General features: G+C 57.2%; 4 protein-coding genes across 7 annotated transcripts in view; 3 read left to right on the top strand and 1 right to left on the bottom strand.

Moving 5' to 3' along the window:
* IPO13 (importin 13) overlaps positions 1 to 4,566 on the top strand; it is a 31,674-nt gene extending 27,108 nt beyond the window's left edge. The window contains exons 16-20 of one of the 2 annotated variants that reach the window (XM_064147726.1): positions 3,098 to 3,164; positions 3,306 to 3,364; positions 3,475 to 3,564; positions 3,702 to 3,883; positions 3,991 to 4,566. In XM_064147726.1, coding sequence (XP_064003796.1) covers positions 3,098 to 3,164; positions 3,306 to 3,364; positions 3,475 to 3,564; positions 3,702 to 3,883; positions 3,991 to 4,090 — 498 coding nt within the window. In that variant the 3' untranslated portion in view covers positions 4,091 to 4,566. The remainder of the gene's footprint in view (positions 1 to 3,097; positions 3,165 to 3,305; positions 3,365 to 3,474; positions 3,565 to 3,701; positions 3,884 to 3,990) is intronic. The other variant, XM_064147727.1, reaches the window with a different exon arrangement.
* DPH2 (diphthamide biosynthesis 2) lies at positions 3,475 to 7,657 on the bottom strand. 2 transcript variants are annotated; one of them, XM_064147732.1, is made up of 6 exons: positions 7,390 to 7,657; positions 7,198 to 7,310; positions 6,803 to 7,023; positions 5,957 to 6,595; positions 5,633 to 5,818; positions 3,475 to 5,536 (listed from the first exon to the last, which is right to left on the bottom strand). In XM_064147732.1, the coding sequence occupies exons 1-6, from the start codon at positions 7,633 to 7,635 to the stop codon at positions 5,406 to 5,408; spliced, it is 1,536 nt and encodes a 511-aa protein (XP_064003802.1). In that variant the 5' UTR covers positions 7,636 to 7,657; the 3' UTR covers positions 3,475 to 5,405. The 2 variants fall into 2 exon arrangements, with proteins under 2 accessions (XP_064003802.1, XP_064003803.1); XM_064147733.1 differs by having other exon boundaries at positions 7,228 to 7,310.
* Positions 7,658 to 7,794: 137 nt separating this feature from the next.
* ATP6V0B (ATPase H+ transporting V0 subunit b) lies at positions 7,795 to 14,439 on the top strand. The gene is made up of 8 exons (XM_064147737.1): positions 7,795 to 7,977; positions 10,982 to 11,030; positions 11,490 to 11,573; positions 12,014 to 12,091; positions 12,702 to 12,771; positions 13,091 to 13,142; positions 13,554 to 13,744; positions 14,116 to 14,439. Exons 1-8 carry the CDS (start codon positions 7,911 to 7,913, stop codon positions 14,140 to 14,142), a joined length of 618 nt encoding a protein of 205 aa, XP_064003807.1. The 5' UTR covers positions 7,795 to 7,910; the 3' UTR covers positions 14,143 to 14,439.
* Positions 14,440 to 17,080: 2,641 nt separating this feature from the next.
* B4GALT2 (beta-1,4-galactosyltransferase 2) lies at positions 17,081 to 23,949 on the top strand. Of its 2 annotated transcripts, none has more exons than XM_064147735.1 (7): positions 17,081 to 17,287; positions 19,521 to 19,907; positions 20,264 to 20,499; positions 20,573 to 20,763; positions 20,993 to 21,115; positions 22,367 to 22,471; positions 22,623 to 23,949. In XM_064147735.1, the coding sequence occupies exons 2-7, from the start codon at positions 19,592 to 19,594 to the stop codon at positions 22,771 to 22,773; spliced, it is 1,122 nt and encodes a 373-aa protein (XP_064003805.1). In that variant the 5' UTR covers positions 17,081 to 17,287; positions 19,521 to 19,591; the 3' UTR covers positions 22,774 to 23,949. The 2 variants fall into 2 exon arrangements, with proteins under 2 accessions (XP_064003805.1, XP_064003806.1); XM_064147736.1 differs by lacking the exon at positions 17,081 to 17,287 and adding an exon at positions 18,031 to 18,137.
* The last annotated feature ends 317 nt before the right edge of the window (positions 23,950 to 24,266 follow it).

Here is a 24,266-nt window from a genome sequence, read left to right as displayed (position 1 = left end):
ATGGTGTAGAGTGTTGCTGCTGCTGTGCCCGAGCTGAGCTTCCAGCATCATGCCTGGAGGGCCTGCAGGGCTCAATGCTGCCCGTGCAGCTGGAGCACCCATGCCCAGGGCCACACAACTGCAGCATCTAGATCTTCCACCGGGGTGTGTGACTGGGGCTTGCACCTCAGTCTGCATCTGCAATCACAGACTGGAGGTTCTGGTGTTAGGGAGCTGTCACCTGCTCCCTGGCCAATGTGTCGCCCATATGCATGTTCCCAGTTGCAGGTAGGATTCTGAAGCTCTCTGGCTTGTCTCTGTACTGGTGGCTGCAGGCTCATCCACCCACCCTGGCAGGGCTCCATGCTGCTTGGTGCTCAGGAATGCTGTGGCAACCTCTCCTGACCAGGAACCCCAGGCTGGACTGGGCAATTGGGGGTTCACTGGGCAGAAGATGCAAGGCTGATATGTGATGGCCCAGCTACTGTGTGCCCCACCTCCCTGCCTTTGTGGGCTGGTCCAGACTGCACACAGAAGTCTTTGAGCTCTCCACCACACCTGCTCCAGCTGGAGTTATAGAGCCCTATGGAGAACATGGACTTGGTTTCTTCTAACCCTGGCAGGCAGGGACTGACTTCTCCCTGGCTCTGGTGCCTGGCCAAGTTCACATGCCCTTTCCAAGGCTGGAGTCTCTGCTCCACCAGGTATGTGGTTTGGGAAGTAGAGGTGGTGGTGCTGAACACAAGGGCTTGATCTGTGTTTGGGAGAGCTACAGGAGCTGGCTGTGTAGGCCCTCCGCTGTCTGCTGACACTTTCATGCCTGCCTGCCTCTGAAAAGCCAGGCACAGAAGAGCCTGCTCTGAAGACCAGTCTGGGGGTCTCTCAAGTGCCACGGAGAAGAACGTTTCTGTGTCTGCCTGCAGGACAGCGCTTGCAGAGAGTCAGCACTTACCTCTGCAGTGGCTATCACAGCAGAGGCTGTGGAGGGACATATGAAAGCATTTAAAGACCTATTCCCATCCGAGAACATGTGAGCAGAGCTGCTCTGTCAGGAGGTGGAGAGCACAGTCTGGCCCCAGAGCTGGAGCAGGGTTCTTGGTGCTGGGAAAGAGCAGTTGGACCTACCTGGTGCTGAGGGCTAATGGGAGAAACTCCATAGGGCCCCATCTCATGGGGATAAAAAGCATTTCTGTCTACATTAGACATGTCCAGGTGTGCCCAGATTTGCCTTGCACTCTGCACTGCCTCGGCAGTGGTGTCCTGTGGGAGGTGTTCCTCCCAGTATTGTCACACTTTCCCCCATGACACTGCCTGAGTGAGGAGCAGGTGGTGCACCAGAGCTGCAGGAGAACTTGGTGGGGCTCTGCCTGCTGCAGGTCTGGTTTGACTGGTAGAAGCACCCTGCAGGTAGGTGGCAACCTGAGCATGTCAAAAGACTCTTGTAGCAGCAGAATAGTTTTGCAGTTTGTGGGTCTGGGGTTAAAACTATCCCCTTGGAGAGGCAGGGTAGAGGAAACCACATCTGGGTGGTATCATGTGAGTCAGCTGCCCTTAAGCAGCATGCTGCTGGGTTAGAGGTTCATGGGCACTGCACCAGGGCCCCAGTGCGGGTAGTCTCCTGTGGCTAAAGCTACATCTCTTGAAAGCATTTATCCATTTTGGGACCAGATGAATGGCAGCAGCCTTGATGAGTGGATGTGTTTCTAAGCCATTGCCCAGCCAGTAGCTACCCTTCTGATGTTGGTGCCAGCACATCAGGAGGAATTGGTGCACACAGTCTGTATATGCACACAGGTATAATGCGGCACCTGATTGCTCCCGTGAAGGTCTTCACTCATATCTAGTAGGGAAGCACCATCTTGTCATCTCCACCTGGTGCTGCAATGCCTTCAGTGCCCAAACCTGAGTCCTCTTGCAGTGTGATGCAAAGGATCAGAAAAGAGATGGAATGACCCTGAAACCTACTCCCCAGCCTCTTGGTCTCCCGCATAGGTTGTCTGCACTGGGCAGATGGCCATGGACTTCCTCTGGACGAGAAGGGGTGGAAAGTACGTTTGTTTTGCTCCAAGTAGAGGCTGTGGCTGTGGACAGATGGCCATGCATCCTGGGTACTGCTGGCCAGGAGCAGTCCTTCCTTTCATTCATGAGGGCAGGCTCAGAGGGCGGCAGTGCCCCTGCACACGGCTCAGCCCAGGGATATCCTGCTCGCCAAGCTCCAGGCACAGCATGGGGCCACTGCAGTGCTGTGACTGCTGTCCCCATGGTTGCAGTGACAGCAAGACAGGAAGTGTGGCTGGCATCCCTAGTGTAGTCCACAGCAGTGGGCATGGTGGTAAGGCACAGGTATGGCCACCGTCTGGCACAGATACAGCTACCTTACATAGCAGGTCTCACCATGGCTCAGTAGAAATCCTTCAAATGGACTGGAAGGTGCAGGCTGAAACATTTCTGTCTATTAAGTGCCCAGTGCCAGCACAGTGGGGACTGAGCTACTTCATGAGGTGCCACAGCTCTGGGTGTCCCCAGCAGCAGTGCCTGACCCCCACAGAGGCCTGTGGGATTGCTGTGTGATATAAAGGTTTTCTGATCTTGGACTTGCTGCTCAGAAACTACTAAGCAATGTTGGCCTCTTGTGAGCATCTGTGTCCTAGAGTCCAGGCAGGGTGAGCTGCTAGTTCAGTCTGGGGTTACTGCCTGAACCAGTTGCTGTGACCCCAGGTATGCCAGCATCTTCAAGAGAGGAGCAAAGCAGGGAGGTGATTGGTTTTTTTTGCTGGGCCATATGTGGCTGCCCTTGTCCTGGGAGTGCTGCTGATGCCCAGGAGCCCTCTTCTGAAGCATTTGTGTCTACCTTGCCCTGGCATCTATCTTCAGGTCCTGGGGTTGGTGGCGCCTGAGCACAGCAAACTGGCTGTTTGACTTTTTTTCGGGGGGGGGGGGGGGGGGGGGGGCGGGAAGTAACTGTTTCCTGCTGTACTGTGTCAATCTACATTTACTGTGGGTGTGCCCAGGTAAGTGTGTGTCCAGGCAGAAGCTGTCTGGAGCACCAGGTTCCTTGGAGGCTTCCTGGCTGCCTCTGCCACACTGGGTTTATGCTGCTTGTCTGTGTGCCTTGCAGGCTCTGAAAAGGAAGCCGGACCTCTTCCTGTGTAGCAACCTGGATGTCAAAGCAGTGTTTCAGTGTGGTGAGTACCACAGGCACTCTGTAGAGAAGCCAGCCTGCTCCTGTTGTGGAGCTAGGTGCAGACCAGCCAGGAGCTGAGCAAAACAGGGCTGCTTAATGCAAAGTGTTTCCAGCTGCTGACCTGAGCAATTTCTGCCCACAGGTGTTCTTTCACTCAAGTTCCCTGAGGCCCCAACTGTCAAAGCATCCTGTGGCTTTTTTGTGAGTATTATGGCATGGTGCAGCCCACTGAGAGATGGGAGGGCAAGGGGCTGGGCAGGTTGGGTATGGGGCCCGCTCTGGCACTGAGTGGGTTGGGATCTGTGTTGCAGACAGAGCTGCTGCCCCGCTGCGGAGAGATTGCCCCGGTGGGACAGGTCGTGCACGAGAATGGCAAAGTGCTGCTCCAGGCAGTGCTGGAGGTGAGAGACAAGGGGCAGCTGTGGGCTCTGTTCCTGAGCAGCACCCTTGCGAAAACGGAGGCAGAGAGCCCAGCAGCATGGGTGGGTTGCAGGCAGAGCAGCATGGAGGGCTCAGCAGGGTCCATCTGCTGTGGCAGGGTGTCGGTGGCCAGGCTTCCCGCAGCCTCATGGATCACTTCGCAGAAATCCTCTTTGCCTTGAACAAGCACTGCTTCAGCTACCTAAGCGTTTGGATCAAGGAGGCCATGCAGCAAGATGGCTTCCCCTCAGCCCGCATCACCCCCGAGCAGAAGGAGAACTTCAGCCAGCAAATCCTCAGGTTCATGCACCCCTCCCTGTGGTGGCTGTGCAGTGGGAACAACATCCCTCCCCACTGGGCCTGGCATGTTCCTTCTGCTTCATGTTTCTCCCCTCCCTCTGTCTTAGCAGAGAGCGTGTGAACAAGCGGCGAGTGAAGGAGATGGTGAAGGAGTTCACTCTGCTGTGCCGAGGGTTGCATGGCACAGAGTACACAGCAGACTACTGAGCACCTGGACAGGACCGTGGACACTTTGCCCAGACCAGTTCTTCCCTGCAAGGAAGCCCCCCCACCCCCATCCTCCCTACCCTGCTGCAGTACGGCTCGTAGAATAATCCTCCACCTAGAATTAACCCACTAAGGATGCTCCCCAGCTAGATTTGGTGGCCACATCTTGGTGTCAGCATCTTTGTTTCCCCTAGCATGTGCCCCCCTCGCAGGGGACTGGAGTGCCGGCTGCAGGAGGCGGCGGCAGGGAGGGGGGGAAGCCTGGGCAGAACGGCTCCAGCATGGGCTGCCCCACACCTGGGCTACTAGCCCTTCCCTGGCACCTCCCCGCGGGTGCCTGTGCCCCGCGGTGGGGAGGCTGCCCCTGTGTCCGTGGCAGTGGTGGGCTGGGTGTGGGGGCTTGCCCCCTGCTCGTTTGTACGTGTATGGTTGGGAGGGGGGAGGCCCTGCACCTAATTATATTAAGAATATTTCTATGTTGTGGCTGTTGTTATCGCAGTGCCTGGACTTTGCCTGCTCTTTGCCTCTGCAGAAGAGCCCAAGGGAGGAAGTTAAACCAGCTGGGATGCTTCAACATCTCCTGTCCCCTACTGGCTACAGGAGGGATGACAAAAAACAGTATTGTGTTGTATTTCTCTGTCCCACACGGGAGGGGCCAGAGTCCATCCCTGCAAAACACAGGGTCCTCCCTGCAGCACAGGATGCATGTTCCCCCCTTCTGTTATGCAGAGCAGGTGAGGGGTTGCTCATACTCCAAGCCCTCACTTTTTGCCTTAGCTCCCCAGCCCAACCTGCAAACAGACTTTCAATTCTGGAGCTTGCTGTTCTCTGGGGCTGTTTTTAGCTGATGCATAGGGCTGCACCCAAGTGGGCAGCAGGGCCTGTGTCTTCACTCTGGGTCATCTGTGCTCCTCAGACCATGTTTTATTCTAGAAGATGAGTCACTCAAGTCCTTTTCAGTTTCACTTTACTTAGCAGTATTCCACACAAGGCTTGAAACCTGGTGATGTTGATTTGTGCAAAGATGTGACCTTTGTAGAGCCAAAGCTGCCCTGGACTGGGGAGCCCTGAGTCAGGCACCTCCCTGGGCCTCACAGCTGGCAACACACCTGCCCGGGAACGCTAGGGTGCCTGAGCACAGGTTAACTACTGCTCTCCCACTACTGTGCTATTGATCCAAGGCAGCATCCAGCAAAGTGCCAACTGAGGGTAAGTCCAGACGGGTCCAGTCTCACGGGTTTGACACGAGGTGGCAGGCAACACCTAGGTCCCAATAGCGTCCTGCTCCTGGCTAGGTGCCCATGCTGCTGCTACATCAGGGTTGCTTTCGTCCCTCATCCTCATAGGCAATGGCAATCCCACGTCGACCCTGCACAGCCTTGGCCACAGGTGTCTGCCCCAGCTGCTGCTCCAGGCCACGCCAGCTGCGGGACTCCAGGAAGGAGGCTGGGAAGAGAGAGAATGGGATTTGTTACTGGGAGCAGGGGCATGGTACTGCCCCTGCATTGGGGCTCAGCCACACTACAAAACCAAATCACGAACCAGCAGGGCTGATCTGTGCGAGAGCCTGTGTCTGGTCCCTGCAGGCCAGGGCGGTGCTGGGGGGCAGCTGAGGGGCTGGGGGGTCACGGCAGTGGAGAGCGCGCATCTCTCCGGTGATCAGCGAGATGTCTGGAACAGCCTCTTCCACGTGAACAGCTGCTGGGAGCTCAACGTGAGCACAGGCACCTGCCAGGAAACAGTAACCTTAGGATTGCGCTCACCTTTGTCCTCTGGCTGGTACAAAGCCACGGCAACCATGGCCTCCAGGGAGGAGAGGGCAGGATGCATCCTAGGAGCATTGGGCAGTTGGTTTCTAGTTGTTACCTGGAAGCAGGTCTCGGAAGTCAGTGAGGTAGTTCCCTGTCCATTCACGGCCTGGATTACAGGCCAGCTCTAGCTCATAGGGAGTCACAACAGGTCGGTAAAACTCGCTGGAGTCCAGCAGGGAGTTCTGAGCACAGGCCACCAGGACAAAGATGTCCACTTCCAGGAAGTTGGCCAGCTTGGCAGGGTTTGGCTTCCCCACAGCTAGCGTGTAGCTGCGCTTGCCAGCCCAGCGCAGAAGCTCTCGGAGGTGCTGCAACACAGTGAGGTAGCCTGCCACACCGAGAGTACCCACCAGGATGCCCACCACCTGGGCATCCCGGGCCCGCTCCACGAGGTACAGGCGTCGCATCAGGGCCCGGTTGACATTGAAGGTCTCACGGCGGCCACAGTTGGTAGCAGGGTCAAAGGAGCTGAAGGGGCAGCAGTTCCAGGTCAGCATGAAGCTGGTGAGGGCCAGGCCCTCAGCTCCCACATAGAACATAGCACAGTCCTGCAGCCCTCCTGGTGCCTCCACTGGGAACTGGCGGCCAAACTGTCGCACGTCTCCAGGCAGTGCAGGGCCAGGTGGGTCTCCACACACCACCCTGGAGAAGACGATATTAGGGTAGTCAGGGGACAACTGCTGTTCCAGCTCACCTGAAGGGAGACAACAGTGAGGATAAAACACGCCCACAGATCTCTCCTACGAAGGTGAGACAACAGAGTAGGAGACAACAGAGATCAGGAATCAAGGATGGAACTGCCTGCCCGACGATGCTTCTACCCTACGAGCTCTGCAGAACTCTGAGCGCTGCCAGAGCCACACGCCCTCCCCGGGCCCCCTCTCTAGTCCACAGCACTCACCCATCGCATGGGCATAGACCACGTCACTCAGCACCACCACTCGGCTCTCTCTGTCTGGGTAGAGCTCCCGGAAGGCCTCTGCGCAACACCTGACGTCCATGGGCTGCTTCCCAAAGATGTGCAGCACCGGGAGCTTTCTGCAGGGGCTGAGGCAAGCTGGGCCATAGTGCAGCACCGCCTCGGCACCTGCGTGCTCGGCGGCCACTTCGTCCACACAACAGCTGTAGGGAGGGAGGACCCCGTCTCAGACGGGCTACACGCCACGGAGCTCTTCCTCCCTGGCACCGCTGTCCCGAGCCGGAGCAGCTCCGGCCCACGGCCCTGCCAGGTAAGCGACAAGCAGCTCCGTTCCTGTCCGCAGAGGACAGCACACCCCTCCACAGCCTCACGCCGACCTGCCGTACGTAGTATCTCCCAGGACGTACACTTCGGCTCCGGTTGCCGCCTCCATCTGGGTCGCCACTGCCACCGCGTCCGCCAGGAGCTCGTCAGGAAACTGGAGAGCAATCTGGGGCGAGACAGAGGCTGAAGCACTAAGCAGGGCAGCTCGCAGACCCTGGTCCCGCTCCGCTCTCGGCCCCGCTCACCTTGCAGAACCCGCCTTCCCGCACGAAGGCAGCAGCCCGGCCCATCTCGTAGAAGCTGTCGAGGTCCCCCCGCGGCGCCGCTGCTGGTCCCAGCTGCCGCCGCAGCGCGGTCTCGCCGTCGCTGCTGAAGGCCGTGGCCATGGCCCGACACGAGGGAGGCTCCCTAGGGCCGCTTCCGGCAGCAGCTCGGAGATCACCGATTCGAGCTCGTCCGCCCCGCCCCTCGCCGGAACGCCCGCCCCCCATGGGCCGGAGCCTATCGCGCACCGCGGCGAGGCGGAGCGGGCAGGGACAGCCAATGAGGAGAGGCGTCCCTCGCGGTGCACTGCGGTCCCTGTAGTTCTGCCGCCTGTCAGCCGGGGCGGCCAATGGCGAGCGCGGCGGAGGCGGGAGCGGGATCCTGGTTCCGTTCTGCGCTGCGCTTCCGTTCACGTGTGCGGGGGTCAGGTGACGCGCTCGCGCCCGCGCGCCCGGCCGGCTCCGCTCCGCTCCGCTCCGCTCCGTCCCCCGCCGCTGCCGCCATGACGGGGCTCGCGCTGCTGTACTCGGGCCTCGGCCTCGCCTTCTGGACCACGCTGCTGGGCGTCGGTCAGCGGCGGGCGTGGGGAGTGGGGGGCGGGCCGGGGCAGGGCGTGCGGGGGGTCTCCGAGCGAGGCTATGGGGCTGGGAATCGTGGGCACAGGCAGGGCTGAGCCGAGGCTCTGGCTGTGAGGGGAGTCCGTAGTTCGGGCCTGTGTCTGTGCTGGCAGCTCCTTTGCCGGAGAGGAACTGGAGGCGGTGTGTGCTTGTGTTGCTGTGGTGTGAGAAACGAAGGCGAGGTGTCGGAGTGCGAAGTTGTCAGTCCTCTGTTGGCTGAGCTGCTCGGGAGGGCTGGCCTTTGGCCTGCCATGGCACCTAGACTACTGTTGTGGGCTTTCTCAGCCTGAACATCACCACTAGGGTGCTTTTAGATGCTCTCTCTGAAGGCCTGGACCCCTAGAAGCTCGCTGTATATGACAAATGCTCTTGCATGTGCAGCTTTCGGCTTGTCCAGTTTAAGAAGCTGATTAGCCTTTCTGTGCATGTGAGAGCAGAAAAGTGCTGGTGCCAGTCAGGGGTCGTGCGTGGATTTGGCAGGTCAGAGGAGCTAAAAGCAGGTGTCTGGCTTTTCAGGCTGTGAAAGCTGCTGTATTGGATGGAGCAGATAAGGGAAACGTGCAAGTCTGGATGGTTTGCACATCTGTGTGGCTGTATTGGTGCTTGTGGCAGCCCAGGCTTCTGCATGAGGAGTTGTGGGAAGATTTTGTGCTGGAGCTGATGCCTCTTTCCTCCTTCAGTGCTGAGTTAAGTGACTGAGAGCAAGGCAGAGGCCAAGGAGACTTTGGCTCCTGCCTCAGTATTTGAGTGATGTGAGAAGCCGAGTCAGAGGTGAAGGGTGTCTCACTCTCTCGTGTTTCCAGGGGTCTGGTGAACCCAGTGTCTGGCCCACGGCTTCCATACTGGGCTCTCTGAATCACACAGCTTGTGCCAGTGCAGATGCATGCAACAGACTTGAAGCTGTTGGAAAATCTCAGTGACCCGAGTCTAGATGCTCTTAGTTTCCCCTTCTGTGGTGCAATCCCTTATGGGGGAAGGTATGAACAGGAAATGGTCTTGCTCTCTGCAGTGTTTTGGTGGTGTCATTTTGTGTTTTCCCTCCTTATTCTGAGCTCTGCTTTGGTACTTCAGTCTAGTTGCCCTGTTGCCCAGCTATTTGCTATCCTGACTGCAGAACTGGGAGCCAAAGCTCACAGGAAAAAATCCTTAACTGTCTTTTATATATCAATCCAAGATTATGCCTGCTATTGAAGGTGTAGAAGGAGTTCTTAAGATCTGCCCTGAGCTGGTTATATCTCTTCCTTATTGCTCTTGGATAGTGGGAGCAGCTGAGGCTGGTTGGGTTCAGTTCCTGCTCTGCTAGCCAAGCCAAAACAGAAGCTGCTGTCTGACCAGGCCCAGCCATAGAGATCATCTCTGAAGGTCACCAAGCATGTAGGCTAGGATATAGCTTCCCTTTGCACTCCCTAGCTGTGGTGACATTGTTCCTCATTTGTGTGTCACAAAAGCAGGACAGGGGAACAGCCCCATTCTGTGGGCAGGAGAAGGGATCAGCATTGTCACTTCCCGTTTTGGGAGGAAGCTTGCCTGGTAGTGCTTGTAGTTGTCTGGGTGCAGAGTCCCGAGTTGTGCATGGAGTGGCTTAGTACCCTAGAACAATAGGAACATCCCTTCTCTGAGGCTGGCACATCTCCCTGCACGGCAGCACCGAGGCCATTTGGTGGGATGAGGCATCTGGAAGGTCTTGCCTGTGGGCCAGAAAAGGCTCTTCTGACCTGGGGCACAGCGTCCTGCTTCTGTATTGCTGCTGGGCAAGTTGTTGGCTCCAGGCTGTGAGTCTGGTGGAGAAAAGAGCAGCAGGATGCATGCAGTAACCTCTTTGGTGTTTTTAAGAATTTCCAAAGTCTCCAGTTTCTCCTTTTCCAGCCTGTACTCCAAGTCGGTGTCACAGAGCCACTGGTCCAGTCATCAGTGGTAGAGTTGCCCCTTTTTATTTGGTGCAGAGAAGACAGTGCTATGCTACCTGTGCTTATCTGTTCCTTAAGGACCAGGTCACACTGTCTTCTCCAGCTGCATGGTGTGAGCCATGCAAAGAGGAAGATGTCTCTTCTAGTCTGCAGCAATCTTTCCTGCTTCTGAGCTCATAGAGAGGCAGGGTTTTGGTGCAAGCAACTCTGCATCTCTTTTGGCTGCACAGCTCTGCTGGCTGTGACTCCTTGCTGCAATTCTGCACAGGAGTGGAGCACTCAAGGGTGCAACAAGGCAAACTGTCCTTGGAATCCCCCATGGAAAGGAACAGCTTTTCTGAGTTTCTGAGGGCTGTGCTTTGGTATCTCCTGCATATATTGGAGTACACCTTTCTCTGGAAATGACTGACTCTAGGAGAAATGCTGAGGACAGCAGGCATGTCTTGAAAGTCCACACCCTTGGAAAGAGGGTGCTGAGGAGCAGCTTCTGGTGTTGATGGGTTTCTGGGAAGCAGCGCAGACCCTAGTGGGACAGTGACTGAGTGGCATATGATGCTCAATTGGGGGCACAGCCTCAATCCTCTTGCCTTCCCTGTGAGAGACAACAGCTCACAGCCATGGCTTTTCAGTGGAACTGAGCTGCTGGGTAATGCAATTTGAGACCTGGGGCACAGGCCTGTGGGTTGCTGTTCATCTATTGTAGCCTATCATGGCACGTAGGTGCTCAAGGAGGGTCAGGGCACGGAAAATGGGTGTGACAACCATCACAGTCCTTTTCTAGGGTTGGGTCTGGGAGTACTGCAGGTCTGGGCTGTCTCTGTCCTACTGATGTGGAAGTGATAGGATGACTAGGGTTAGATTTTCATGGAAGGGACGCACTGCCTTGTAGCTCTGCACAGCTGAACCCGTCTTCCCAGTAACCCTCCTGCATGCTGTGCTGTGCTCCTGGGCCTCTGCCCCAGGGCTTCACGGGTAGGGGGAGGAAATGGCAGTGCTAGGCTGGAAGCTGGTGCCTGTCTGAAGGTTCCTATGTGACTCTTGCTTTCCAGGGATCTGCTACACAATATTTGACCTGGGCTTCCGCTTCGATGTGGCCTGGTGAGTTCCCTATCAATACTATCATCCTCAGGAGCCTTATGGGGAGATGGGTAAGATTGGCAGTCCCTGTAGAGAACAGCACTCCTGAGCAATGAGCACTGGTTACTGCATCGCTGGGGAAAAAAGGTGCAGTGAGCAGGGTCTCTGCTTCCTGTAAGCAGGAGAGATGCAGGCCACATGTACATGCAGTTGATGCCATTTGGAATGCTGGTGCAGCCATCCCACCCTTCTCAGCCCAGACTTCCTGTTCACAGAGTTTTGGGGAGGAACATCTTGGTCCATTCAGGTGAGAGTCCTGGGTTACTCTATCAGAGAGAGGTTCTTGTGGCCCACTGTCTATCAGTGCCCAAACAATCTTTGGCCCCATGATCAAGTGGAGGGGTACCTGCTTTGGAGCTATGCACTACAACTAGCAGGGCTCAATCTGTGTGTTAACTCAGGGCACTTCTTCCTCTGCAGGTTCCTGACAGAGACCTCACCCTTCATGTGGTCCAACCTGGGCATTGGTTTGGCCATCTCCCTGTCTGTGGTAGGAGCTGCCTGGTGAGTGTGGCTGGCTCTTCAGCAGGCTCCTGCTCTTGCAGTTCAGTAGCAGTGTATACACTGCAGTATCCATGTGGCAGGGCAGGGCAAAATAGTGCGTACATGCAGGGATGTGAGGATGTACAGGTCACTGCAGCACTGTGTCCAGGCTGCTGGAGGGTCTGGGCAGATGACCTTGCCGACTGCAATGGCTGTGGAGAGGCAGGGATGTCCCTGGCTCTCTGGAATCACACCCCAGAGCCCAGGCTGTGCCGCACTGTCTCTTGTGTCCTAGCAGCTTTGCTGTTGTAGATGGTGGAACTTGGGGCCACTTGTACCCTGGGGACAGGCAGGCCACTAGATGCATGCCTGATTCTTTGCTCAGCTGGAAGATCCTGATTTTGCTGTTGAATGCTCCTGTGAGTACCAGACCTTCCACCAACTCCCCTTGTCTGCCTCAGGGGGATTTACATCACGGGCTCAAGCATCATTGGCGGTGGAGTCAAAGCCCCTCGGATCAAAACCAAGAACCTGGTCAGGTAAGCACAGACTTTGGGTTAGTGCTTTATGCTGTGCCTGAATGGGGCAGGTCTCAGCCTTGTGTAGAAGTTTCTGTCCTGTCTCTAGCTGGGTGCTGCTTGCAGACTGTTCCTTGCTGAGCTGCTGCTGCTGTTTGTTTTCAAAACAAAGAGCTTTAAAGGAGCCAGAGTGCTGCTTTGAAAAGTGCTGTGTTATATCACACAGTGAATGAGCCCAGTGTGTTCAAAACAAATGCTGTGAGATCACACTTATTCCTGCCTCAGGCAGAGTCCCCTGGCCAGACTTTGAACAGTCCTTCCCTGAAGGAGCAGAATGAGGCTGAAGGCTCTCTGGGCCTGCTTCTCACAGGGCTGTCACAGCAACCTCGGGTGGCACAGCAAAACTGTCATCCAGCCTTCATGTTTGGCAGCTCCCTCTTGCTTGGGAGGAAAGCAATTGATAGCCTAGACTGCTTTTCTATCCTTGGCAGCAGTGGGACAGGATCAGAGGTGGCTGTGGAGGGGTCTGGCTGCTGGCTGGCTGGGCCTGAAGTGATGGTGGCTGCTCAGGCTGGGGCAGAGCCTGGGACTGACAGAGACACTGTGCTCAGACTTTGCCTTTCTTCCCCAGCATCATCTTCTGCGAGGCTGTGGCCATCTATGGTATCATCATGGCAATAGTCATCAGTAACATGGCTGAGGTATGAGAGGAGCTGGGCTGACATGCCAGCCCTGCACCAGTTTTGGGGCCGAGGTGGGAATGGGCCAGTGTTGTGAGTGGTGGCCCTGTGAGAACTTTGGACACTTATGATTCTGGGAGCCGCTGGACTGGTGGTCTATGCAGTGGCCCTTGTCCATGCTGAAGAGTGGGTTGAGGGAGGTGTCATGAAGCTACCCAGGGATATGGAGTCAGACACCAGCTCTGCCCAAAATGTGTCTCCCCCAAGCTATGCTGGGGACAGGTACCTCTCCCAGGGACCACAGACTTGCCACTAACCCAGGCCCTGTCTTTTCCCTCAGCCTTTCACTGCAGTCACCCCAGAAGCAATTGGAGCCAGGAACTACCATGCAGGTAAGGACTGGTCAGTCCCTGGTGCTGTTGCTGTGAGCGTTGCCACACTCTGACCGTCACCTTCTGACCAGCCCACGGCCTGCTGCAAGTGTCTCAAGGACATGTGACTCTTCCACCAAAAATTGTCTTTTTAGCTACCTTCTGGAGACCTTCCTACACCTAGCTGGGCTGTGCTGCCCAGCAGCAGCACTGTTCCTCCCTAAGGCAGCAACATGTTGCTATCACCTGCTGGTCTGATACCACGGGAGATGGGGCACACCCTGAAGCAGTCCTACTTCCTAAACAGGAGGACACTGCTGGTGCTTGGCAGTTTGAGGTCTTCTGTCACCTGAAGGCACAGGTGGTGCAGCATATCCCAGGTGCAGGTGGAAGGGGGTTACATCTTCATCTTGCAGTGTTCCTCTCTCACAGGTTTCTCCATGTTTGGGGCTGGCCTGACTGTTGGATTATGCAATCTCTTCTGTGGTGTCTGCGTGGGCATTGTGGGCAGCGGGGCTGCCCTGGCTGATGCTCAGAATGCCAGCCTCTTCGTCAAGATTCTGATCGTGGAGATCTTTGGCAGTGCCATAGGGCTGTTTGGGGTCATCGTTGCTATCCTGCAGGTACCTGCCTCCTGGGGCCACCAGGCTTACATGAGCACAAGGTGCCCCTCATCCTGGGTGCTCTTGAGCTCCACGTAGACACACCTGGGCTCTGACACAATCCTCTGCATTGGGACTGGGAGGCTGTTTGCAAAGTTTGGGGTGGCATGGCTTTCCCCACAGCATACTGTGCCTACTTGCAGCAGTGTGAACTCTTAATGGCCCTTCTGAGCAACTGCCACAGAGGTTGTTACCTGGGGTGCACCCTGTTCTTATCAGTAGGGCTGATAAGCTGCTTGCAGCTTCTGAATGGTCCTGGGATGCTTGGGTGGGGCAGAGGTGATGGGTTGGGATTTACGGGGCACAACCTAACCTCTTTTCTTTCTTTCTAGACATCTAAAGTAAAAATGGGCAACTGAGCCCTGTCCCACCCAGCCTGTTCCAGCCCGCCCCAGGAGGTGCTGTATATACTTATTTAATGTTTCTATCCTTGACTGAGGCGGGAGCTGCCTGGCAGTGAAGTGGGAGCCAGGCCGTGTAAAGCCCCATCCCACCCATCTGTCGGCCCCTCGGAAGAAACAAATTTCTCTGTGTGAATTTTGCCCTCAGTGGCCTGGCCCAGCCCCTGCAGCCCTGCTGCTGTGTGTCCCCGGTCTCTGTAGAATCAACCACCAGTGCAATTCTGTGTCTGTGAAATAAATATGGTTCTTGTCCAAGGATGCAGCTCTTCCTCTGCCCTGCACATGTCAGGGAGGTTTGCAGAGAGCAAGGGCTGACCCCGTGTTCAGAAATTCCCCTCTGCCTCTGGCAAAGTCCCTTTCCTGTGCCAGAAGCCTGCTAGTGTCCTCCCTTTGTGAGGTTAACCCTGTTGCCTGCTCAACCTGCAAGAGGCCAGCCTCTGAGCTGTGGGAACAGAGCTCTGCTTTGGTGCCCAGAGTAGGTAGGAGGCTGCAGGAACAGGTAACTGGCAGCTCCATGCTGCCTCTGCCAGGCTCTTGCTGCTGCTGGCACTGTGGAGGCACAGGCACAAGCTGGTTTGGGCCTTTTGGCTCCCATCCAGGTAGTTTAGCACAGGAGGAGTATTCCAGTGTCCATAGTCCCATTGTGCAGCTGGGGAGCACCAAACATACAGAGGAACAAATCTTTGTCCCTTATGAGGATGTCTTCAGCCAGCAGCCCTGCTGGGTACTGCTGTGTGCCGCTGTGTGCCAGAACTCTCCAGTCTGCAGTGCCCCTCTGTCCCAGGAGACTCTGGCAGAGGTCCCAGAGGTGGGGATGTTATGTGCTGACTCTGTTCCCCTCTGCCTGACTGTGGTGAATGCAGCACGGGGAAGCCGGCTGTGGACAGCTGGACCGGCAGCTCATCTGCTTCTTGGGGGAAGGGAAGAACAAGGTCCTCCTGCCTCTGCTCTGCAGAGCCTGGAGCCAATGCTGCTGCAGTCTGCTATATCCAGCACAAGGTCTTCATCTATCCTGCTGTGCTGCCAGTACACTTTTGTATGGGAAGAAGAATCAATTCCCTGGTTCTGTTAGTGCTGTAGCTAAACAGATTCAGACCTGGAGCTGCCCTTCTCACTTCCCACCTGGATGCCACAGACTGAGGCAGTGATGGGGCTGATGGAGCCCACACTTGCTGATTTTTGCCCTTGGACTAGGACAACTGCCTCTGCATGGCCTCTCTGAGTTGTGGTGGTCTCTCAAGTATCCACATTGTCCTGTGTTTTGAGACTAATGCTGCATTTCAGCCGTGGGCGTGGAAAGCCTGCTGAAGCAAACCGAGCCAGTGCTGCCATTAGCTGTGCTGGCTTTCTTCTTGGTCTGGAGGCTGTGAGAAGGAACTCTGTGTGCCCCAAGTAACAGCCGGCAGCAGGCTCTGCCTGCTCAGAGGAGTGGGGGCAGGCTTTTGCTGGTCCTGTGGGAGAGCTGTACCTTTGTTCCCTGGCACTGCCGCTGCTGCAGGCCAGAGGCATCAGAGGCTTTGAAACGGCAGGGCTATCTTGTCAGACCTATGCCAAATATATGGGGCTGTGTTTAGGAAGGAGACACCTGTTCTTAGAGATCCTGCATTGGTGGTAGAGAAGTTCTAAGAGTTAATTTTCTTCCTGGTTAACAAGTGTCTTGACAGGCACACCCACTTACCGTTCAGGGATGGGTCTTGCCCTGCCCTGCCCTGCCTTGGCTTTATAGAAATTCAGGAATCTCCCTCGGAGAGGATCTTTTCTGTTCTCCAAATCTTGTCTTTGCATATTGTGGCTTTGACAGGAGAACAGGCTCCAAATTGCCCACAGATATTTTGTGAGGACTTCATACCCACCAGGGCCAGTCTTATGGTGGCTGAAGTCGCAGATGTCCTGTGTCCTGCAGCTGACAGTGGTGAGGTGTGCATACCCTGCACTCTCTTGTTCTAGGTGTGTGTGCTTGGGTTCTAGGACTTGGGTGTGCTAAATACCTGCTGCTCAAGCATGGAGCAAAAGCTTAAATGAGGTTCTGGCATCTTGTACCATGGCTCAGGAGTAGCAGTGAGAGCCGAAAGACGATTTGGTGACTGCATGTGAGTATTTATGGAAGAAATATCACCTGGCCAAGAGCTGAACCAAGAACTTGAGGAAGAAATCGAATGGCTTTCAGCAGGGCTTGCTTACAGGGGTGGAGCAGGGCCGGGCTGGCCTGAGCTGGTTGGGTGCTGCTCTGATCTCTGTTGTAAGATCATCTTCTGACGTGAACTGCTGTGGGGCAGAGGGAAAACCCTTGCTCAGGTGTGTGGCCAGGCACAAGGTACGAGGGGAGGCTTGCGTGGAGAAGCTGCTCACAGTAAATACAAATGTCATGGGGTGGAGGGCAAGAAGGGAAAGGTGGAAGATAGTGCAAAAAACTGCTTGATCTGAACCAAACTCACGGAGACCAGCACAAGATCTTTTGGTGACACCGTTGTAAGAGAGAGAGTGAAGTTTTTGGTGTTTCCTAGCCCTGAAACATGGAGGGTGGATGGAGGCCCTAGAATGAAGCCAAAAATCGGTTGTGACAGGCGCTGAACCGGCTCGGGGTCGCGGCAGTTGCCCTGGATGGGCTCTTGACTGAAACGCAGCAGAAGCGAGGGGAGAAAGAAACATCGAGAGATTGTATCCAGAGGGCCGCCCGGAGGGTTCCCGGGGCCAAGGGCCGAGCATATCGGGGCGGAGCGGGGGCCGCATCGAGCATCGCGGGCAGGGGGTCTGCGGGTAAGGGGGTCCGCGCCGGGGGGGTCCTGGGCCCCGAGGGGCTGCCCTGGCCCGGCGTCAGCACGGCCCCGGAACGCGGGGCGGGCGGCGGCAGCGGCCCCGCCCGGTGCGGCGGCGACAGCAGCGGCGGGCGGAGCCGGCGTGCGGGCGCGGCCCCGTCTCCCTGCGGCTCTAGGCGGTGCGGCGGCCCCGGCCGGCAGGCCCCCCCCCGCAGCCCCGGGCATGGGAGCCCGCGGGTCGGCGGCCGGGGCTGGAGGAGGAAGAGGAGGAAGAGCCAGAGAAGGAGGAGGTGGCGGCGGGGGCCGCTGACCGGCGCCGGGGCGGCGCGGCAGCCCCCGAGGCCGCGGTGAGTTAAACGGCGCGAACAGGCCCGACTGGGTCGGGGGGAACCGAGGATGCGACCTAGCGAATGCGATCTTGGTCACTTATGGATGGCACATCCCTGGTTCGGGAAAAAGCCTGTTTTCGAGGTTGTTCCACGTTTTTAAACAAGTTTTTGTGTGTGCCAGGGTCTGGGAACGATCAGGGGGGCTTGTGTTGAATATGTCCCCTCGCCTGCCAGTGGCCTGGAGGAGAGGGGCATAGGGGAAGCCAATGGCCCTGCGGCTACCGACTCCCTATGTGCCTCCATAGGAGCGGGCAGTACCGGCCCCATGGCATCCACCACGCTAGGGTGAGTCCCTGGATGCCGGTTCCCCAACTCCAGGTTGCTTTCAGCCTCTCACACCCTGTGAAGGTGCTGTGGTGGAGAGGAGGTTACATCATAATTAATAGCCCCCCAGCCTAGCGGGCGGTTTTAAGCCCACTCGTGTTTGTGGCATTCGGTGCCTTGGCTTTTGTTCCCGGCGAGCACTGCACTTCACCCACCTTGCGGACCGCCCTGCTGAGGGGTCCGTAACACTTCGCTGTCATTTGTCCCTGGCACCTCCCCGCCTGGCCGCTGGGACACCGCCGCCGCCCCATGTGCCGGGGCCTGCTGCGAGGGTTTGTGAGGAGGATTCCTGGCAGGCGCTGGGGGTAGGCAGGTCCTTACGTCATGGGCTGTGCTGGGTGACAGGGCACTGTGGCCAGGAGAAGGTCTGGCAGATAATGGCAACGCTGGCTCTTCTCCACAGGGCGGGTTCCCAGAAAGCAGTGCAGTGAGGGATAGGGGTGCTGGCCTCTGCCAGGAGACTCCTGCCCACGGGGATCCCACGGTACGTCCTGCAGAGAGAAGGAGGGTGCACACAGTTGGGGCGTCAGGCTTAGAGCCTTTTCCAGCATGTCCCTACCTGAATGGGCTTCAGCCAGCACCCTGCTGCATGCTGGAATCTGCCCTGTGGCTGGAAGGGGGCAGTCAGAGCAGGGTTGGGCAGAAACCATACTTCTAACCTCAGCTCTGATCCCCACTCCCAGCACCTGTGCTGCCATCAGTCTTGCCCTGCAGCTCCCTGGGGGACCCCACTGGCCGGGGCTGGCAGCTGCTGGTGGGTGTCTCCAGATTCTGGGCCGGTTGCCAGTGCTCTTGGGTCCTAGCTGCACTCTTGCCAGGGACTCCTACTGCAGTTCCCAACCTGACAGGTCCCCTCTAGGGTCCTTGCAGCAGCACTGGACTGGCCTAGGGTTCCCAGGGTCTTGCAAGCCCTCAGGCCTGTCCTTCACAGTTGTCTTGCTCTGCCCTAGCAGCTTCCCTCAGAACAGGGACTGAGACAGGGGCCAAGGCAGGAACTGGGGTGCATGGCCTTGCAGTAGCCCGAGTCCTGGCAGTGGTGGAACTAGGAAGGGCCAGCCAGTTTGGCTCAGCTGGGGCTCTCCAGTGACTCTCCCAGCTGCTTTCTGACAGGACTCTGGCCCAGCTCCATGTGTCATGTGGGAGATATAGAGACCCTGGCTCCCAGAAGCTCCCAGTGTCCCAGGGCACCTTGCCATTGGCAGCAGGAGGAGAGAAGATCTACACCGGTGGCTGTATGCTGGACTCTCCTGCACATGGCAGGGACCACATCCCCCGTGGCCAGGACATCCTGCTCAGCTCAACATCTGCTGTGCAGCTGCTCGCCCCACTATGTGCCCTTAGAAGGGCTCTGCTGGTATGGCACTTCTGTCTCTGCTTTGCTGCCACTGCTGGGGTGCAGAACTGCAGGGGCAGTGGGATGGGCAGCAGAGAAATGGGGTGCCTTTGGAAAGGGATGGCTAATGGGCATCCCCACAGTGCAAGCTGGCCACATTTTTGGAGAGTGTGCTTTCTCCATGCCTCTTCTAAGGGCTCCTAGCCTTCATAGAGGCTCTTTGTGGCACCCATGGGGATATGCTTATCCCTTACTGGGAGGCAGTGGGGATGGGGAGAGGGTCTGGCCTGATCTTGGCCATAGAATGCAGGAAAGAGATTTGCTGTGTGGGGCTGTGAACGTCTTATGTCTTCATGGTTGTGTCCTCAGAGCATGTGTCTGAGCGCAGCATTTCCCAGTTGCTAACTGGCAAATTGACCTGTGGGCCCATCACCTCTGCACCAGACCTTATGCTGCTCCCTCTCTCCCAGTCTTGGTTTTGCTGGTGTTAAGAACTCAGGCTGGCAGTGTCCTGAGTGTGAGGTGTCTCAGCAGGATTTGGACCGTGGCTGGAGCCGCCCCTCTGCCCCACTGAGCGCACATGTCCACCTACCTGTGCCCAGAAGATGACCAGGCTGCTCTTGGGGGTGACCCTGGAAAGGATTTGCAAGGCCGTGCTGCTGCTCTGCCTGCTCCACTTTGTCATCATCATGATCCTCTACTTTGATGTCTACGCGCAGCACCTGGACTTCTTCAGCCGCTTCAATGCCAGGAATGCCTCGCGTGCCCACCCCAACTCCAACTCGTCCCGCCCCAATAGCACCGTCCCCAGCTATGGGCTGGCTGGTGCTGAGGCTCCATCCCCCAGCACCAAGCCCAGCACCAACCTGTCTGCCACTGAGAAGCCCTTGCAGCCCTGCCAGGAGACACCTCCTGGCTTAGGTGAGACATATGGGGTGAGTGTGTGGGGTGAGTTGGTCTCTGTCTCACAGTATAGGGCTGAGGTGGGTGTCATACTTTTTTTCTGGGCCCTGGGCATGACTTCCTGGTGGTCCCAGAGGTGGGGTAGTGGAGAAAGCCCAGTCTGGAACAGCAGATTTCAGGTTTTATTAGTGGCTTGCCAAGTCTCTCTGCCCCTGTTTGAGAAAGATTTAGTGCATCCTCTGCCCTCGTCAGTGCTGATGCCTCTTGCAGGTGCCCCTGACTGTTTGCTCTGCTGGCTTGGTTGGCAGCAGCAGATGGCCATGACTCTGACCATGTCCTCTCCTGTGGGTATGACCCTTCCATCCCTCTTGCAGTTGGGCGCCTGCTCATCGAGTTCAGCTCTCCCATGAGCATGGAGCGGGTGCAGCGGGAAAACCCTGACGTGCGCCAGGGTGGCAAGTACACGCCTCCAGACTGCCTGCCCCGGCAGAAGGTGGCCATCCTCATCCCTTTCCGGCACCGCGAGCACCACCTCAAGTACTGGCTGCACTACCTGCACCCCATCCTGCGCCGTCAGAAGGTGGCTTATGGCATCTACATCATCAACCAGGTGAGAGGGTCAGGGGCAAGGGGGTGACAAGACCAGGTTGGGCAGGCAAGCATCACTGAGCTCTGCCCTGCAGTTTGGCGAGGACACCTTCAACCGGGCCAAGCTGCTCAATGTGGGGTTCCTGGAGGCGCTCAAGGACGACGAGGAGTATGACTGCTTCATCTTCAGTGATGTGGACCTCATTCCTATGGATGACCGCAACCTTTATCGCTGCTATGAGCAGCCGCGGCACTTTGCTGTTGGCATGGACAAGTTTGGGTTCAGGTGGGTTCCTTGGAGGGCTGAGGTGTTTACACTTGGACAGGGCTGGGATGACACTAGTGCCACCAACATCAGTTGTCATCTGGGGCCTGTGCAGGGTCACTATGTCATATTGTGGACATGGGATGGGAGAAGGTAAAGAGCCCTGGGTAGGGGATGATGTAGCCAGCTGGTGGTTGAATTTAGAGGTCCTTGTAGGGCTGAGCCTGATCTGTTTGCTATCAACCTACAGGCTGCCCTATGCTGGCTACTTTGGTGGCGTCTCTGGGCTGAGCAAATCTCAGTTCCTGAAGATCAATGGCTTTCCCAATGAATACTGGGGCTGGGGAGGAGAGGACGATGACATCTTTAACCGGTAGGTGCCAGCCCTTTGCCAGTGCCAGATGGTTTAGGTGTGCTGGGAGGTTCCCCGCTGAGCACTGACCTGGCATCCCTACCCAGTGCCAAGGTGCCCCATTTTGTGGGGGACATGCACAGATCATGCCACGTGGTGGGGAGGGATTGAATTGCTCTCCAGCTTGAGGGTTGATGACCCTTGCAAACCAAGCTGGTCCCTCCCAGGGTGTTTGGAGGATGAGGAGCACCCACGTGCCTTCGTTGTGGATGAACCCTGCCAGTGTAATGGGACCAGTCCCCCTCCCACCATGGTATGAGCTGTGCCAGCAGGGCAGTGTGCCTGCGGGCTCTTCTCCAGGCTGGGGCTGGGATGCTAAACTTGGAAGCGTCCAGAGCTGGGATACAAAACTTGGAAGTGTCTCAGTGGTGACTGCACAGCAGCCAGACAGGCATTTCTGCCTGCAGCCGGCAGGCCGCAGCACAACCGTGTGCTAAGCTGGAGCTGATTCCTCTGAATGCACCCGGTGTTGGGTGCCAGAGCCAAATGCCCCTGCGTGCCCCCTGCATTGAGTGTCAGAGATGAATCCTCTTGCATGCACTCTGTGTTGGGTGCTGAAGCCAAATGCACACACCCTGTGTCAGGTGCCAGAACTGATTCCCCCTGCACGCCCCCAATGCTGGGTGCCAGAACTGGACAGCTGCTGCCTCATCTCCTATGGGTTTCTCCCTGGTGGTGCCCATGGGAGTAGCTTGTGGCCTGTGGTGCATAAACAGCCTGAAATGGCTGGGCCACCAAAACACCCCTTGTAGGTGCTGTGGGCAAGTGTCACGTTTGTGATTTCCATCCAAGGTGGGCTTAGGGTGCAGAACGAGCAGCATTTGGAGGTCTGGGAGAGCTTCAGGCAACCCTTGATGTTTGAGGAGGGCCTCAAGGGAAGGGCCTGGTGCCGGCATTTGGAGAATGTAAAGGGCAGGGGCTGCAGAGGGAGGGTGGAAGGGAGTGATGGTGGTGTGTGCTTAGCACAGGCAAAGCACAGCTGCTGGCCGGCAGAGCTGAAAGTTGCTGGGTAGGAGTGGTGCTCTGGACACACTCTGCTATGGGCAGTGTGGCATTCTTGGTCATGGTACTGGCCCTGCCATGGCTTGGTGATATCCATCTTGGCTTGACACAGCTATATTAACCCAGGACGGGCTGACCCGGGTGGTTTCTGGAACAGGGAATGTACCACCCTGGTGCCTGCATGCTGATTCCTCTGCTCTCTGCCCCCAGCATCTCCCTGAATGGCATGAAGGTGTCGAGGCCCGACATCCGCATTGGGAGGTACCGCATGATCAAGCATGAACGTGACAAACACAATGAACCCAACCCGCAGAGGTGAGTGAGACACAGGATGCAGGGCAGCTGGGACACTGGCTGCCTGGCTCTGCTTGCCCCCTTGGAAATCCATGGCACTGATAGCACCATGGCAAGCACCCTTCCACACCTCTCCCACCACTCTGCCTCATTCCACTTCCCTTTCCACCAGATTCACCAAGATCCAGAACACCAAAATGACGATGAAGCGGGATGGGATCAGTTCACTGCAGTACCGGCTGGTGGAGGTCTCTCGCCAGCCCATGTACACCAACATCACCGTGGAGATCGGCAGGCCACCCCCGCGCCTCGCCCGGGGCTAGCGGTCACCCTGCCAGCAGAGCTACTGAGACCCAGCTGTGTCCAGGCTAGCTGGGCACAACAGGTTTTGCCCCAGCTCCTCAAGAGCCAGGACTGGATGGGGATGTTTTCTGCCTACTCTGCTGCCTTTTGGAGACAGCTGCCTCCCAGCCCCTCGGTCCCCAGGATTTCTCTGTCCCCCATGTTCCCACCAGTGTGTTTGCAGGAATCCCGCCCCATATTGGTGTGTTGGCAGATGAGCCTGGTCGCCCCACGTGCAGCTCTTGGCACAGAGGGAGGGGCATCTTCAGCCCTGGCAAAGAGCCTTCTGCTCATGCTAGCTCCTATCTGCACTCCAGACAGGGAGGGTGAGATCCCACTGCTCTGGGAGAGCTGGGAAGGGGGGGGGTCCCCGACTAGCGCTGCAAGAAGCAGGGTGCAGGCTTCACCCTTCACCAGCGTTGGAGTGGCTGCTGTCCTGGCCAGGGGTGGGAGCAGCCTAGGCCCCCCCTAAGCAGGGAGGATCAGAGCGAGGTTGCTGCCCTAGCCAGGTGCTGCCCATGCTGCTAGGCACGCAGATGTGGCTCGCTGTCTTCCTCTGCTTTAGTCTGGTGCTCAGAGCTGGTCCGTCTCAGCTCTGCCAAACAGAGACCTCTGGTTAGTAAATGCCCCTCTCTGTGCCTCAAGTTTCCCCAGGGCTGGAAGTGGCTGCTGTATCCTGTATCCCCTCCCCAAAGGCAGATGAGTGTGTACAGCCCATGCGTGCATCTGCCCTCCCCACTTTGAAAGAGGGAGGGAAGGAGAATGGGGCTTTTGGTGGGGGCTGATGCAGGGCAGGGCTGTCCCATGGCTCCTTCCAGTAGTGAGTGCTCCACAGGCAGTTTGGGGGTCACTGGGGTTTCCCCCTTCTCTGACTTCTCCCCTGCAGGACTGGGGCGGGGGCACTGCAAGCAGGTGAGGCTGAGGCTGTGCAGAGTGGGCATCCCATGTCCCTCCACGGGACTGGGAGCCCAGGCACCCCTCAACATCCCCAGGGGAGCCTGGGAGCAGTAGGGCTGGGAGCAGGGCAGCACGCCAGAGCAGGGGCCCCGGTGACTTTTGTACATTTGAATGTCTGACCCTTTTTTTCAGCATACGTTGAATGCAGCGTTCGGTCGCAGAGACCGAGGTTTTTGTATTTAATAAAAGTTTCAAAGGTTGTGGGTCTGCGGGGCCAGGCGCTGGGGGAATCGCTACCAGCTGGGGCAGTTCCAGCAGCCAGCTAGGATGACATGTCCAGGGCATGCTCCGGGCAGAGCCGACCGGCCTCGCTGTGCCATGGACACTTGCTGCCCACCCTGCCTTGGGGACAATGCGCTCCCCTGGGGACAAGGACAAGCCTCTGTCTCCCCATCTTCTGCCTTAGCTCCAGGTGGTTTTGTAGGTCCAAGTGGCGCATTCCTAAGCACCCAGCCTGGCTGTCCAATGCCAGTTCAGACCATTGAAGGGGGAAAGGGCTGCACCCATGGGATACAGC

Source organism: Pogoniulus pusillus, chromosome 8, assembly GCF_015220805.1.
Source record: "Pogoniulus pusillus isolate bPogPus1 chromosome 8, bPogPus1.pri, whole genome shotgun sequence".
Classification (NCBI taxonomy): Eukaryota; Metazoa; Chordata; class Aves; order Piciformes; family Lybiidae; genus Pogoniulus; species Pogoniulus pusillus.
Note: the sequence above shows the minus strand (reverse complement) of the source record. Positions and strands in the feature narration are given on the sequence as shown.

Bases quoted from the DNA above. Each gene is read 5' to 3' on its own strand.
- DPH2 (XM_064147732.1), bottom strand. From the start codon at position 7,635: ATGGGGGGCGGGCGTTCCGGCGAGGGGCGGGGCGGACGAGCTCGAATC. The intron at 6,596-6,802 runs GTGAGTGCTGTG...GTCTCCCTTCAG, and splicing joins GGTCTATGCCCATGCGATGG to GTGAGCTGGAACAGCAGTTG. The intron at 5,819-5,956 runs GTAACAACTAGA...GTTTCCTGGCAG, and splicing joins CTTCCGAGACCTGCTTCCAG to GTGCCTGTGCTCACGTTGAG.
- ATP6V0B (XM_064147737.1), top strand. From the start codon at position 7,911: ATGACGGGGCTCGCGCTGCTGTACTCGGGCCTCGGCCTCGCCTTCTGG. The intron at 7,978-10,981 runs GTCAGCGGCGGG...CTTGCTTTCCAG, and splicing joins GACCACGCTGCTGGGCGTCG to GGATCTGCTACACAATATTT. The intron at 12,772-13,090 runs GTATGAGAGGAG...CTTTTCCCTCAG, and splicing joins TCATCAGTAACATGGCTGAG to CCTTTCACTGCAGTCACCCC.
- B4GALT2 (XM_064147735.1), top strand. From the start codon at position 19,592: ATGACCAGGCTGCTCTTGGGGGTGACCCTGGAAAGGATTTGCAAGGCC. The intron at 20,500-20,572 runs GTGAGAGGGTCA...TCTGCCCTGCAG, and splicing joins GCATCTACATCATCAACCAG to TTTGGCGAGGACACCTTCAA. The intron at 20,764-20,992 runs GTGGGTTCCTTG...ATCAACCTACAG, and splicing joins ATGGACAAGTTTGGGTTCAG to GCTGCCCTATGCTGGCTACT.